We start from the raw sequence: 16,008 nt of genomic DNA, 5'->3' as shown, positions 1-16,008 counted from the left end.
CAATGTTTTTAGGGAGCATATTGCAAGTTGCAGTATGCTAGCTTTCGAAAGAATATTGGCTGATTCTTTGTAGCTCATATGGTTTCCTTCTCTTGCAGAATAACCTGCTGATGTTGGCAATTCTGGCCTTTGAAGTAACCATTTACCGGCATCAGGAATACTACAGATGTCGAAACAATCTCACAGCTCCTGAGACGAAAACAATTTTTCATGATGTTACCAGATTACATTTAGATGATGGAGTACTTAGCTGTCTTAAGTACTTTGTCAACTACTTCTTCTATAAGTTTGGTTTAGAGGTAAATTTAGTGCCAAGATTTCCTATGGTGACTCCAACTTGATATTATTTATTACTTATTTATCTATTTTAGGGAATTGTATATTTAAGGATTACTTGTTTCTGTATTTGGAGGGTTAATGCCCTACTCTACAAAATAATTATCTCTGTATTTTAAAGGTCTATACAATTAAAGGCCTATACAATTCTACAACCCCCATTATCCTTGATCACTGGTCCTAGTAGCTGGGAACGATGGTAGCTGTAGTTCAACAACATCTGAGGACCCAAGGCTGAGAAAGGCTGATACAGAGCGTAGACTCCAAACGTTTATCAGTGACACTATTACTTCTTTTTGCAAAAAGAGGAACTTTTATCCAATTATATATTAGAATCATAGAATCATAGAGTTAGAAGGGACCCTGAGGATCATCTACTCCAACTCCCTTCAATGCAAGAATATGCAGCTGTCTGTTACGGGGATCAAAACTGCGACTGTGGCGTCATCAGCACCACACTCTAACCAACTGAGCTATCAAAGTAATCCAGAGATGGCCAACGTGGTGCCCTCCAATGTTGTTGAATTGCATCTCCCATTAGTTCTAACCAGCCTGGCCAGTGGTCAGGCATGATGAGTTATAGTCCAGCAACATCTGAGCGGCACCACATTGGCTACTCCGAAGTACTCACTATTGGTAAGCTAAGTATGAAATATTGATTGAGAGAGAACCTGTTATATGCCAGTAAGCAAAGTGTTACATTGATTTTCAACCATGGAGGACGCTATGGAGGACGTTGCAGACAGCTGGGTTGGCGCCTCTTACACAAACCTTGAGGCAGAGCCTAGAACTTTCAACTGGAGGAGCAGCTGTCCCCTGACTCACAGAGTTGAGGCTTGTTTTTTTCATCCAGATTTATATTCCTACTGAACTGGTCTGGGAGTCAGGGAGCAGCTCCTCCTGCTGTTGAATGTTCATGGGGCTCTGACTGTTTCTGTAGGAGGTGTCAACCCAATAGTCTGCGCTGCCCTCCAACATCCCTAGTGAGCAGAAGTTCACTAAGTAAGAGACTTCAATTTTCTAAGAGTGAAGCAATATATCTGTTAGTCATGGGCTATCCAAGAGGGTGTAAATTCTGGTTTTCTTTTCCTTGTCACAGAGCTGTTTCCTCTTGTCAGTAAATGTAATTGGTCAACGAATGGATTTCTATGCTATGGTTCATGCCTTTGCGCTAATTGCTGTGTTATATCGACGCCGAAGAAAAGCCATTGCAGAGATCTGGCCAAAGTACTGCTGTTTTCTATCATGCATCATTACATTCCAGTACTTTATTTGTATTGGCATCCCACCTTCTCCTTGTATAGGTAAGAGGACTTCTTGCTTTTAGCTTTTATTTTCACAGTAACCACTGAAAAATAGCCATGGCTCAGATTAGAGCTGCAGTGAGTGATATGAATTACTTCCTGTAATTGTTCTTCCTTCTACCTTCATAGATTATCCATGGAGACATCCTAATGCCAACTTCAACTCTAATATCATCAAATGGCTATACTTTCCAGATTTTATTAAGGAACCCAATCCAGTCTTTCTTGTCTGTAAGTATTCTAATAGTAGCTTGTCCTCTTGTCTCATTTCTTGTAGCACATGTTGAAATTAACGTTCTGAAGTGCATTGGTGCATACAAATGGATAACAGTATCTTATTGCTAAACTTGGTCATACTGCATTTTCCAAGTCTCTCAGATTGGCTTTAAATCTGAACCAGTTTTGAGTCTTTGAGAAGCACACCTACTCATTTCCATATCAGTCCACGGCTTATGGTATTCACCCACCTCTAATATTCAGGCACTGCATATTTACTGGCCCCTCAAGTATAGTCTGGCCTCTCCCACGACCGCTTACCACCTCCTAAAACCCTTAGATAGGATAAACCCTTTCCTGGGAACCCTGCTAAAGAGGATCAGTTGAGTTAACAACACCTGTGTGGAACCTGAATTCAGTAGTCAAAGTTGGAGAGCATGCACCCCACATAGGTCTACATGGCTCGTATTTTTGTGGTTTTCCTACTTGTGTGTGTGTTTATGTGCATGTGTGTGCTGCTGCCCTATTTAATTAGTTGTTTGTAGTCCTTATGTTTGTTATCATAGTTTTAAGTTTTTTTAATTAATAAGGGTATGTCTAACCAAAGTTATTGGCTTGCATTTTAATTTGAGTGTCTAATTCCTGCCAGATGATTTCATGTTGCTGCTATGTGCATCCTTACAAAGGCAAACATTTGAAGATGAGAACAAGGCTGCTGTACGTATCATGGCTGGAGACAACGTGGAGATTTGCATGAACCTTGAGGCAGCATCATTTAGCCAACACAACCCTGTCCCTGATTTCATCCATTGTCGGTAAGAAACTGGATCTTGAATATTTCTAAAGGTCATACATCTTTCTAAAGATCTGGTTCATTTGTCCTCTTCCCAGACATTCAGACAAAAGGTGCTCTTTTCTTTTTATGGCTACTGAATTATGCTGTTCAAAATTGCAGAGCAACACTCATGGAATCAGACACGTAATATGTTTTCTCATATCATTATTACCCAAGATAAAAAGTTGGTGTACATTGCAACAGCCATGTAGATCAGCATGAGCAGTGGAAAATTTGCACTGTACATTAGCTGGTGCTGAAGCAATCAAGGAATAAAAGCAGGTCACACAGTGTTGCATTATATCTTGAAGGAGAAATGAATATATTAAATTTATAGGTCGTTGGAGAGAAGCACACACAAACACATTACATATGAAGGACAAGCCTATTGTATGGGATTGGTTGCATTTTGATTTTGTTGCTTTCTAAACAAAACTAGATAGTGTATAGTACACATGATATTCTCATAGAGGAAGAAACCAGAGGAAATGACAAGAGCCAGAGTTCCTGCATCAATTTATTGATAAATTATACTGTGCCATTTGGGAACTCGTATAAGGTATACGTCTGTTCTTTTGCCACTTGGCTCCAAAATAAAAGCTGTGCAGAAACACATTGATTATAATGATGCTCATGGAAAGACTTACCATTTTTTACTAATAAGCTTTAATGAGTTATGATAAAAGGAAAAGAGTTGTGTTATCCATGGAAAGTTTTAAAAGGGCTGTAGCTCAGTAGTAGAGTATTTCCTTGTATGCAGAAGGTCTCAGATTCTGTTCCCAAGCATCTCTAAGTAGGGCTGGGAATACCATCCAATTGCAACCCTAGAGAGCTTCAGCCTGTCAATGTAGATGATACTGAGTTACGTGAAGCAATTCATCTGACTCAGTATAAGGCAGCTTCCTGTGTTTCCGTAAAGAAGACAGTGACTTGAGTACTTTTAACTGCTTTGAGGTTTTATTGCAGTCAAGCAGTATATAGATCTTGTGAAATAAATACTTAGTTTTCCTTCCACAAATAGGAGGGCTCCTTTTGCTTAGAGAAAGGACTCTGATCTAGGGGAGGCTTCAGCTGGTGAAAGTGAGGCAGGCAATTTTCAATGATTTCCCTTCCTTCTGCAGCCTAGCACCACCTCCCATGCTGTTCCTGATTTTTAGGGAGGACAGGGGCTGCAGTGGCAAAAAAATCTACTCTCCCCGTCCCCACACTTTCCTCCAGTGGGAGCATCCTGTGAGCAGACTTTGATCAATGGGCAGTTAGGATCCAAACCAGTCAAGATTTGCCACCATAGTATGATGCCAAATTTCTTTACCCACACAGGTAGTCATTTCAGCAAAATGAAAGGCATGCCAAACAGCTGACAAGAGCAAGTAGCTCATTTGTTCTCTCTCTTCTCTCTTTCACACACACACACTCAGACACACACAAACCCTATGAATGGAACAAATAGATGCTTAACATTTTCCACTCCTGTATTCTCTTGTTGCAGATCTTACCTAGATATGGGTAAAGTGATAACATTCAGTTACCTCTTCTGGTTTGTCCTAACCATCATCTTCATAACAGGAACCACTCGGATCAGTATATTTTGCATGGGCTACTTGGTAGCTTGTTTCTATTTCTTGCTCTTTGGAGGAGATTTGCTACTCAAGCCTATCAGAAGCATTCTTCGCTATTGGGATTGGCTGATAGCCTATAATGTCTTTGTGATTACAATGAAAAACATATTGTCGGTAAGTGTCTCATTATTAAGTCCAAAGCCTATTAATATTTACCTCCGGATTGAAGGCACTGTTTTTCTAGCCCTTTGTGGTTTCAGTGAGAGAAATGTGGGGGGGGGGGGGGAATCAAATCAAAGAAATGTATTCGGTATTTAGATATTGTTTTAAATACTGCTATAAACACTGTTCTTATTTGCCACAGCCAGAACAGAAGAGCTCTTATTAGGGGCTGTTGATGCACTGCAGCATTTTGTTGCAAGGATCCCACTTGCTCCCAGATATTTACCATACAAGATAGTAGAGGTCAGCTATGCATTGTATGTGCCTTCGATGGGCACTATTTCATGCAAAAGAGAGAAGGGAAAGCTTGTAGAATGGACCATGGAGTGAGGTTTGATTTTTTTAAAAATCTTTTTTTAATCTTACTTTTATATCAGAGAAAAAAGAAGTGGTAAACTATTGCAGTGGAAAACCCTAGTAAAACAATTATAGGTAAAGGTAAAGGCACCCCTGACCTTTAGGTCCAGTTGTGGACGACTCTGGGGTTGCACACTCATCTCGCTCTATAGGCCGAGGGAGCCGGCATTTGTCCACAGACAGCTTCCGGGTCATGTGGCCAGCATGACTAAGCCATTTTTGGTGAACCAGAGCAGTGCACGGAAACGCCATTTACCTTCCCACTGGAGCGGTACCTATTTATCTACTTGCACTTGACGTGCTAGGTTGGCAGGAGCTGCTTTTCAAGGAAGACCATCCCTGGGGAAATGTCATTCAATCTCCTTTTCAGTGGGGTGGGGGGGAGGCACTTTCTTTAGCTTTACCTTGAGCAATCTAGCAGTGGGCTGGACTATTGGACTTTCACTTTAATTGTAACATTGTTTTTGTTTTGTCATCCTGAGATTTAATATATCCATCGATGTATTGCAGATAGGCGCATGTGGCTACATCGAGTCATTAATTCAGAACAGTTGTTGGGTGATTCAGACATTTAGCCTGGCCTGTACAGTTAAGGGTTACAAAATTCGTAAGTATAGAAATCTAAATTCCTTTGCAATAATCTTAAAAACTTACTGAAACTTAAATAGCTTTTAAGTTTTGAAATAAGCTGTTATTTCAAAAGCAATTGCCATTTATTTTGTTTTTCCTTTGTTGCTTTGATGCTGAGAAATGATTATCTGAATACATTAATTAAGCATAGATATAATTCAACTTCTTAAATTAAAATGGATAGAATTGGAGTTTTTTGAAAACTATAATGAGAAACATTTGATGGGAAATGACTTTTTTTTCTTAAAAGATAGCACAATGGTAGTATATATCACAATTGTGATCTTCTCCCCTTACAATAAGATGGCTATAGTTCATTGTATTTTTTGGTAGTAGTACTCATGAAGCAGAAGATTGTACCAAAGCCAATATGTGGTGGTGATTTTTGCTAGGGTCAGATCTCTAGATTCCCTATTTGTTTCACCAACTGTCTGTACACCCCATTATTCCTGTGGCATCTCAGGTGGCATTCTACATTTCATTCTTTTTTTCTGCATCTTGTTTTGATTGCTGCATAACACATTTAGCTTGTTGTTGTTCCTTTCACAAAATACAAAATTCAGTACAACTAGAGTTGCTAGTCTTACAGCCACCATACATGGCTGCTGGTCTCATAAATATCAGTGTGTACATGAACTGGTGAGGAATAAAGCAGAAAAATAAGTATTTTAGCCACAAATGCCTTGAAACCTAAAGGGTTTAAAATGTAGGGGCACATTAAGAAGAAAATTCCCTTTTTCCTACACACCTCTGTGAAGTACCATACTTTTCTCTCTATAACACGCAGATTTTTTCTCCTAAAAAGTAAGGGGAAATGTCTGTGCATGTTATTGAGCGAATGTGTGGTCCCTGGAGCCGACCCTCCCGAGCGCAGGGGCAAAAATCAGGCAAAAATCAATAGCGCTCGTCAGGGAGGAGGGAGCTCCGTGAGAGAGGAAGCTGTTGCTTTCCTGCATTCTGCCTCAGGGTCTTACTGCCCACCCTTTTCTGTTTCGGTTGTTGTTTGCTCAAACGGAACAAAGAGCAGGCAAAACCCCTCCCCTCCAGGCAAGCAGAGGGGAAAGGAAAGGATCCCATCCTTCCTTCTAATTCCTCTCCGTGCTCCGGTGCTGCTGCGTCCAGGGAAGCATTTTAGGGACTCGCAGGCAGCCGGAAAACATGCAGGTGGGAGAGAGAGAGAGAGAGAGAGGAGGGGGCTGGCTTGGGTGTGTGTGTGGGGGGGAAACTTTTGCCTTCCTTTTCTCCCTCCCGTTAAACCCCTCTCCTGCATTCTTAGCCAGCTGCTTCTCTGCACACCCCTCTCGTGCTCCTTGTCCCTTCTGTGTTTTTCCTTCCCTCCCCACTTAAAACGTGGTTACAAAGCACGGATCCACATGGATCCTCAGGATCTTTGCATTGGGTCACCCCAAATTCACCATCAGATCACATAGCATGTCCATGGCTACAGCCTGCACCAAAAAAATCACGCACCCACTGTTGCCTGGGGCCACAATGGTGCAAAAACGTGGTTACAAAGCACAGATCCACAGGGATTCTCAGGATTTTTGCATTGGGCTACCCCAAACTCACCATCAGATCACATGTCTGTGCCCACAGCATGAGGCACAAAAATGATACATCCACTGTTTCATTCAGAATTTTTTCCCTTGTTTTTCTCCTCTAAAAACGATGTGCGTGTTATGGTCAGGTGCGTGTTATAGAGCGAAAAATACGGTATACTTATTGGGTAGCATATAAATTTTGCAACACATCATAAATGATAAAGTTTTCTAGTTGGTTTACAATATTAATAAAACAATAAAATATTATACAGGTAACAACATCACTATAATAACTGCTACTCGGTGACTCCAAGAAATAAATTCCACAAATTTTAGAATGAAAAGATTAAGTGTTGTATATCCAACTAAGTTCTACTCAGAGTAGTAGATATATTGAAATTAAAGAAGCTAAGTTAGTCATATTCATTAACTTCAATGGGTCTACTCTTATTAGGACTATCATTGGATGCAGCCCTAAGAGTTTAAAAGGCCTGGGACATATTTTTTTTAAGTGATTACTTAGTTCTGAAAACTGAGTGGGTGCCAGGCTAGCCTCTCTGGAGAGAGCATTCTATAGCCCAAAATACTTTTTACCCAATAACCATCTGCCACACCTCACTTGGGGAAACGTGGAGAAGGGAAGAAATCGAGCCCAACTTTTCATTTTGCACCCTTTAACCTTTTCAGACAAATATTGCAGAATATAAATACAATACTGCTTACAATTCATGGATTTTGTTTACTCTCATCAGCTTTAGATAAAAATCCAGACTGCAAACTACCCAGTGGGGAGGCAGGAATCATTTGGGATAGCATTTGTTTTGCCTTTCTCTTGCTGCAAAGAAGAGTCTTCATGAGTTACTACTTCCTTCATGTGGTTGCAGATATTAAAGCTTCACAGATTCTGGCATCCAGGTAAACTGAAGCATTTTGTTTAAATCTTTATATAGAGCCATATAATATAGCAGCTCTAGCTACATTCTGGGGCAAGCTGTCTGGTCTGCATCTTACTAGAAAGCAGTGAAAAGCATTGTGCATGCATCACTGGAACTCGGACATTTTGGCTCCTGAACGCCAGAAACCCAGAAGTGATTGTTCCGGTTTGCGAACATTCTTTTGGAACCCAAACGTCCAAGAGGGCTTCTGGTTGGCTGCAGGATCTTTCTGTAGCCAACCAGAAACCACGATTTGGTTTTCAAACGTTTTGGAAGTCTAATGGACTTCTGGAATAGATTCTGTTTGATTTCCAAGGTACTTGAGTGCTCCTCCCCCCCCCCCCCGCTCTTCTCCCTTGTAGCCAAGAGAAGGAGTTCAGAAGCTTTTGCTTCTATTTTAAGACAACTTGTCTGGATCCAGAATTGTGGTTAACAATAACTATGATTAGGTTTTGTTGTTGTTTTTTTAAAAAACACTTTCAGAAACCATGGGTTTTTCAGAATTAATTACAGTTCATTTGGCTATAAGAAGTTGGCTTTTTTTAAAAAGTTAACTATACTGTAGTTAGTTAACCTCTGATTGCTACTTCAGACACATGATAAACTGAAGTTAGCCAAAAGCAAAAAACCTCTGAACACTTCCTCCCAGCTGCGTGCAAGGAAGAGGATAGGCGAAGGGATGGCTGTGCGGCTCCCTACAGCTCATGCACGACATGCTGAACTATGACGTGTGAACACAGCTGCTATATACATGTTTTGTGTTGCATTGTTTTGACCCACATTTGGGGAACTGGTGGATTGTTTTCTTTTTTACAGAGGTGCTGAACTTTTCCAGGCCACAATTGTGAAAGCTGTAAAGGCAAGAATTGAGGAAGAGAAAAAATCAATGGATCAGCTGAAGAGACAGTACGCCTTTCTTTCTTCTTAGAATCTTACAGTTGGAAAGGACCCAAGGGTCATCTAGTCCAACCCGCTGCAATGCCATTTCACTTTTATGAGGAATTAACTATTAACTCCAGTGAATTTGCTACTAGATTAGTTGGTTAGAGTATAGTATTACTTCATTAATCTTATAAAATGTACTTTAGATTTACACCGTAGGCATTTATGTCCTTAGAATGTGGTTTAAACTAACTGACAGCTCCCCATTTCAAGAAACTAAGCACATTTAGGTGGTAGACAAAGGAAGAATGCAAGGAAGGAAGTTGATAAGCTCAATGCTCATTCCTGGCTTGCTAAACTATGATTTGGAAACTGGGAATGTTGCGTCTGACTTGGGACAGTATCTTTAACATTTTAGGGCCAAATTATGTTGTGTAAATGCATGGTTAGAACATACTTCATCTCTTTTCTTTTTCTTAAAAGTAGGAGTAATGGGGGAAGCCCAATCAGTATTCAGATCACAGTAGGTCTTTATGTCCTGGTCCTGATAAGATTTCCCCTTCCCCTAAAACTGTTATTGACTTGAGGAAAGAAACTACTGGATTTTACATCGCATATAGGTGCACAGATGTATATTTATAGAGTTCCCTCTGTGGTAGCAGAATACTGGTCATGATTCCAGTCCTCATGGAGAGAGCCCTGCATAATTACATCTATACTTGCGTATAGACTGATGTTGAAGTTGTGTTGGTTGTGGTCAGTGCACATACCCATGTCTAGGGGGCATAACTAACTCATTTCATCTTGCTTAACCCCTTCATGGATTCAGCATTTACTGGTATCCAAAGCCTGAATATGTTTAGCCCTTAAAGATGTCTTTATGTGCTCATTAGTTTACTTACCCCAACTAATGCACAACACTTCACCCCTTCCAGCTGATGTACATGGTGGGAGATAGCAAGAGTGGAAGGGGAAGGCCACCTTGCATGATCCATGGAATTGGTCTCTTCTCCAGGATTGATTCCACTTTGTTCCCCATGACAAGACAAAGGGCCTGGGCAACTAGATCACCCATCTCTCAGGAGCATAAACAAGAGGCACTATGCCTTTTGCGTACATGATGCAAATATGTGTGTTTGCTGCAATTAAAAATCCATTTTGCTGTCCAGAGTAAATTACACAAGCTGAGAAAATTGTACAAGATAAGAGTTTTGGAAGATTAGTTTTGGTTTTGCTCTTGCTCTGGAAATGTGGGGGGCACAGAAGAAAAAAGAAATGGATCAGAAGAGGAAAACAGTTTGTAGGGGGATTGTTTAAGATAAGTAACAAGAACAAATGAGTTAGTTAATGAAAAATTAATTGCGTATTGTTGCAATGAATATACAGCCTCTAGGGAATGTACGAGCCAAAGGTATTTTTGTTCTGCTTATTGTTTAGGGAGACCAACCCCACTTTTCTTTTCATAATAAAATTTAGTGTTGATATGCAGATTATCAGTATAAAGAACTGGGAGGTGGCATGGTTTAAAGAACAGTTCCGGCATACACAACCCCATTGTATACAATGATACATAGCCTCTCTGTATAACTAGCCTTTGTGACAAGGATTGGGGTGGGGAATAATGCAGTAAGAATACATTGTGATGGTTTTGAAAGCATTTGCACTGCATATGCACAAAGATTGTTCTGTGACTCTGACAATGTAAAATTTGCTTTTTCAGAATGGATCGTATCAAGGCCAGGCAACAAAAATATAAAAAGGGTAAAGAAAGGGTGTTGAGCATGAACCAAGAAACCTCAGATGGGCAAGCAATTGAAAAGGCTGCTGAAGACGATGATGATGGTACTATTCCTTCAATATATCCAGTGTTGGTATTAATTGCTTGGACCTTGGCAATATCAGCAAGAATGTGTGTAGGGAACTATTATATGCAATCCAACCATTCAAAGAAGGGGCCTGATCACAGCCTGATCTTATGCATATTTACACAGAAGTAAATCTCACTGTGTTCAATGGGACTTATTCCAAAAATATCTATGCATAGGATTGATGTCTTAGGGCACGTACGCAGCTCACTAACCCTTCCCATTTACTTTAGTGGAAGAACAACCTGAGATCTGCAGTCACATGATTGTCCCTTTCACTGAAATAAATGTGAGACAATCCAGGATTTTGGATTAGAGTACTAAAGTACAGTATACAAACAAATTCAAAACGAATGAATTATATTTTTGCAATTCAGAAAAAAATGGTTGCTACTGTTTTCAATCACGCTTATATTTCAGTTTATATGTAATAAAATTTAATTCATTGCAGATTTATATTTGAATTCATATTTCATATTAAGTAGCTATCAAATACTGATTGTTTTTTTAAAAAAACTAAATTTACTCCCCACTCCCACTGATGACACAATTTCCCTCCAATTTCCCTCCCATAAATTGGGTTACATCCAATTTAGTTGTTCTCATTGTCCAATTAATGACATCAATGGGCCTGACTAATTTAGGTCCATTAATTTATAAACGGCTCTACTCTGAATAGAACTTACTTAGATACAATCCATTGTCAGTGTGTGTGTTTTTCTCTTTGCCCAGAGTTCACACAGTGATACTGCACAGTGTCTCCTCAAAGCCTTTATGGGATACACACATACACACACACACACACACACACACACACACACCCCTTGCCAAAAGTCTTAAATCTGTGAAATCTATTCAAGTATCTTGTATCGCTATTTTTTTTTAGCGGGGGGTTTACTGCACAACAAAGTATTGTGTCTCTTATTTTAAAAACAAAAAAGGCAGCCATGTTTCTGAACATGAAATGTGAAAAGCCTCTGTTGGGGGAGGGGGAGTTAGTATTCCCTGAATTTCTTCTAATTTGAAGTAAATTTCTAGTTTAACAGCATATAAAAATGACCATGTGCTATTGATCAGCTAATTAACAACAATAAATAAATGCCTGATTTGTGGTGGTGTTTTTCTTGAGTTTATTAGAATTGGATCAATTCTTACAAAGTGTGAAGCTACTAGAAAGAGAAAATATAAGTAGTAATGTGTTTCTCACTTTCTAAAATTAATTTTTGGACATATTTCATTTTAGGAGAAGCAGACAAAGAGAAAGCCAAGGGCAAAAAAAAGCAGTGGTGGCGGCCTTGGGTTGATCATGCTTCTAGTAGGTTTTTCAATAATTTTTAAAATACACGAATTTAACCCTTATATCCTTGACCAGAATGAAGGCATTCCCAAGACCTGTTTGTTTTATGCATGGTTTTATAATTGTGACTTGATAGTTATATGAATGCAATGGCACACAGGATAAGTAGTTTAAGTGTTGCTAAATGCTATATATTTTAATGGAATTGGTTGAAGTGCAAAGTTAAAATGTCCAAAACATATATATGGTTTTCTGTCTTTCAACCCAGCTATAAAATACATTTTGCCCTTCCAGCCATATATGTAGTTTCCATGCATGCATATCTATGCATCTGTGTAACTGTAGTATCTATTTGTGTATCTATTCATATGTGTATCTATCCAGCTATCCAGATTTTGAATGTTGATTTCTGTCAAGTCACAAGTAAACTGTGCCTATAAATATACAGTTAAATATTTCTGTTTACAAAGGGCAGGATGAAAATGTAGAGACCTATCCTTTTTTCAAAGTTGCTGAAGGGAAATTAATTATTACTGAAGACAAATTTCTTTTGTTTTCAGAGGACATCAGTGCAAATAATGTATTTTGAGGGTATAGCTGTTCAGAATGGACCTGGATATGGTCTCTGTTAATTCTAATTAGTTTTGATGCTACAGAATAATTGTTGAAATTAACGTGGTGAGAATGACTCGGAGACTAGCAGGCTCCCAGGTTATCTTTTGCAGTGGATCAGTTGAGGCAGAAAACAGAGAATAGCACAATTCCACTGTTTTCTGCAATAATCCACTGTGTGAGACAGACCTGTAGCCATGCAACTTTTGTTAAATTATTCCAGTTCTACTTCAGTATTGCCTACTCATTTTACTCTCATTATATGTTTTAGGAAATAGATGCACAGTACCTATTGCAATAATGCACGCACGTGTTGTGAACAGCACCATACAGCCAAGCCCTGAAAATGATTGCTATCCACCAGCTCTGTCTTTCTAAAACAATAGTTCAGTTTCAGGACAGTAGCTTGTGTAGTTGAATGAGCCATGTACTTTTTATAGCTCAATGTTGTAATACAGTATTCAAAGTGTCCTGTAGCGTCACATTGACTTCTAAAATGTGTTTTATCTGCATCACTATCTTTTACTTCTGTACCTCAGGGCTTCACTTCTTCCAAGGAAGGCATGGGGCTAGAAACATGCTTTCTCACACAGTTGTCTCTACCTGATAGTTTCTAAAATAACAGCAAAAATCAGTGTGGTGAGAAGAAAATAATATTGTGCTTTCCTCCTCATTGTGCTTCCACCATTCTGATTAATCTATTAAACTGATGTGAAGAATTGTTAACTTTCTTCTGGAGGAAGTGTGGGCTGTGGGTGGAGAGGTCTGATCCTCTTGAAAAAATGGCTACTGTTTTCAATTGGTTCATTACTTCACCACCATCCTAATTCATACCTGCAAGGGTGCATTATTGCAGTTTAATCATGCCACATACCCTTCATATCTCAGCAATTAAATGTTATATAGGGTTCACTAGTGGTAATGCCAGGGCCTGCTGTTTTGAAAACACCCAGGAAAAAGCATTGATCTGCATTGCTTTCCCCCAGTATAAAGTAACTCTGTCCTGGGAGACACTATTCTGTGATTATATTAAATAATAAATTTGTATGTTGTGAACTGGCCTGAGATCTATGGATGAAGGGCAGTTTACTACTACTACTACTACTACTTCTAATAATAATAATAATAATAATAATAATAAGGTATTTTAATGGGTTTTTTGCCATTAGTGCTTATACCAGAGCAAGTGGAGAGTGTCACTATTAGCTTTAAAACTTATTTTTTTAATCATCATCATTTATACTCCACCTTTTCCCCTAATGGGAAAGTTGGTGCCTGTGGTTCATCTCAAATAGTGGCAAGTAATATGACCTTCCATCCTGTAACTTTTCTCCAGTGTAGGTAAGATACGGGAGAATTCATAACTCTCACTTTACTCCTGCCTCAAGATAAAGTGCTAATATGAAAATGGCTTCAGTATATAATTGAGATAAAACAGAGGGTCAGGTATGATTGAACAGGAATGTTATATAATGAGGGTAAAATGAATTGCTGAATGTAATTCTTCTATTCCTAGGTAAGTTTATTATTATAACTATACTAAGGGCTTCTAATTTATTTACAGATATTATGTTAATAGCCTTCTCTGGCAAATGTAATGCTGGCTTTTATGTTATCTTGCTTATTATTTTTCTTTTCATGTCCTTTGTTTCTCTTGTTTGATCAAGTTAGGCCTGTTAGCTTATTTGAAGTTTTTAAAAACTGTGCTTCTGTTCAAGGATATAAGGCCCAGTTCATTCACATCACATCTTGAACATATGGAGGCCTCTGAACTGTTTTAAATCCACAGGGAAAAATCAATGTGTAGTTATGATCATTCATCCGTGCTGTTTCTATTTTCTGTTTAAACTTGAAGAATATAGTAAAAGAAAAGCAAATGCTATGGGATGCCTGAACACTTCTAACAGCATTATATTTTGATTTTGATTTTCCTCCAGTGATACAATTTTAAATTTAGCTTACTCCCTGGATACCCAATAGAATTAGGATTTTTCAAACTGGCAAAATTGAAACTTTTTTTTTCTTTTAAAGAATAATACTGCACATTTTTAGTAATACCTTGCCAACTCTTTTTGCATTCTATCTGTCCAGTTTCTTCTTACAATTTTTTTTATATTTTCCCTGCGAAAATGTACACTTTTTCTTTTTTCTCTTGCCTGCAAACACCAAATGATTTTCCTGCCACAAATTCTCTTTATCTCTTTCTTTTTCTCCACTTCTACCTGTCCTTCATTGAGTCCCACAATCACAGAATGCTTCCATGTATTTTTGTGGTGGCTCGGGATAGAGCTAATGAGGGATCTCCCGGCCTCCTGCAAGAAATAAAAAAAACCCAAATATTTTATTTTGCTTAGTGGTCAGAAGTGGAGATTATTATTTGTTTGAGACGGACAGTGAAGAAGAGGAAGATGAAGAAAAAGAAGAAGAGGAAGAAGCTCCAAAAAGATCTGCATTCCAGGTACTGTGTTTTTGCGTATGCTGTGCCTCCTACAAAGGTATGATAACATGCTAATTTGAACTTGCTTGCTTATACTGTTGTCACATTTATGCAATGTAAGAATGATACTGGAGATGGATTTTCATTCACTTGCACCTGTAGCATGTTTTTTTTTTAAAAAAAATAAAGCTTCATATCCTGAACTCTATTTTTCTGATGTTGCATTGGAGACAAGTGAATAAAACATCTTTCCACAGGCATTGCTTGATATTGCGTAGAAGCTTTTCTGTTTTGGAAATCAACAATCTATTTATTGTAATAAAAAACTGTGTTTTATATATAATGATGTTGTCCCAACAAGTAATTTTTTATTCATTGTAATAGTCACATGGGGGGGTCATGAGGTAATCAAAAGAAATTTATATCGTAGGTAGAGAAAGGTAAGTATTTGGCTGCACCAGCATCCGGCAACTTGATTCATGCATGCATACCCTGATTCAGAGTGAAGCATCTTGGTGTTCCTTTAGTTCCTCTGGATTAAGGCAATAGAAGTGAATCTGATTTAATGTTATATTCTTGTGGGTTTCCTTTTTTCAGAGTGCTGCTATAAACATGTACACATAGAAAAATAATGTCACAATTATTAAGTTCTTTCACAATGATGCAACTATCCGTCAGTAATAATAGCCATGAGTTATATATCAGATTTTTCATCTAGATTCACATAGTATATTGAGCTGTCTGAATCCCTCTGCCATACAATGTGGTCTCTACATGCATGGTGTCGCAGTCCAAGATTGCAACTTCATTCTTTACGAGGCTTGTACATAAATAAGCAGAAACATTCTTTTCAAAAGCATACCACCTCAAGTAGCTCCCATACAATGCTGTCATATACAGAAAGTACGGGTTTTACCAAAGTTTTATGTTGAATCATATTCATTTGTTTATATTCACGAGATCTAGATGCAAAAATAGGT

General features: G+C 38.6%; 1 protein-coding gene and 1 long non-coding RNA gene across 9 annotated transcripts in view; one reads left to right on the top strand and one right to left on the bottom strand.

Moving 5' to 3' along the window:
- Window positions 1-16,008, top strand: part of PIEZO2 (piezo type mechanosensitive ion channel component 2) — a 215,677-nt gene that overhangs the window by 169,256 nt on the left and 30,413 nt on the right. For all 8 annotated transcript variants that reach the window (XM_081014068.1, XM_081014067.1, XM_081014063.1 and 5 more), the window contains 11 exons: window positions 99-299; window positions 1,436-1,640; window positions 1,770-1,871; window positions 2,506-2,671; window positions 4,181-4,424; window positions 5,340-5,436; window positions 7,753-7,915; window positions 8,752-8,841; window positions 10,538-10,659; window positions 11,926-11,997; window positions 14,946-15,049. In XM_081014068.1, the coding sequence (XP_080870194.1) occupies window positions 99-299; window positions 1,436-1,640; window positions 1,770-1,871; window positions 2,506-2,671; window positions 4,181-4,424; window positions 5,340-5,436; window positions 7,753-7,915; window positions 8,752-8,841; window positions 10,538-10,659; window positions 11,926-11,997; window positions 14,946-15,049 (1,566 nt within the window). The remainder of the gene's footprint in view (window positions 1-98; window positions 300-1,435; window positions 1,641-1,769; window positions 1,872-2,505; window positions 2,672-4,180; window positions 4,425-5,339; window positions 5,437-7,752; window positions 7,916-8,751; window positions 8,842-10,537; window positions 10,660-11,925; window positions 11,998-14,945; window positions 15,050-16,008) is intronic.
- LOC308481699 lies at window positions 12,006-15,849 on the bottom strand. Its single transcript, XR_013988824.1, has 3 exons — window positions 15,753-15,849; window positions 15,520-15,632; window positions 12,006-14,903 (listed from the first exon to the last, which is right to left on the bottom strand). It is a non-coding gene; the product is annotated as an uncharacterized lncRNA (long non-coding RNA).

Source organism: Podarcis pityusensis (genome assembly GCF_964106645.2).
Source record: "Podarcis pityusensis genome assembly, chromosome: 7".
Lineage (NCBI taxonomy): Eukaryota > Metazoa > Chordata > Lepidosauria > Squamata > Lacertidae > Podarcis > Podarcis pityusensis.
This window is presented reverse-complemented; position numbering and strand designations above follow the sequence as displayed.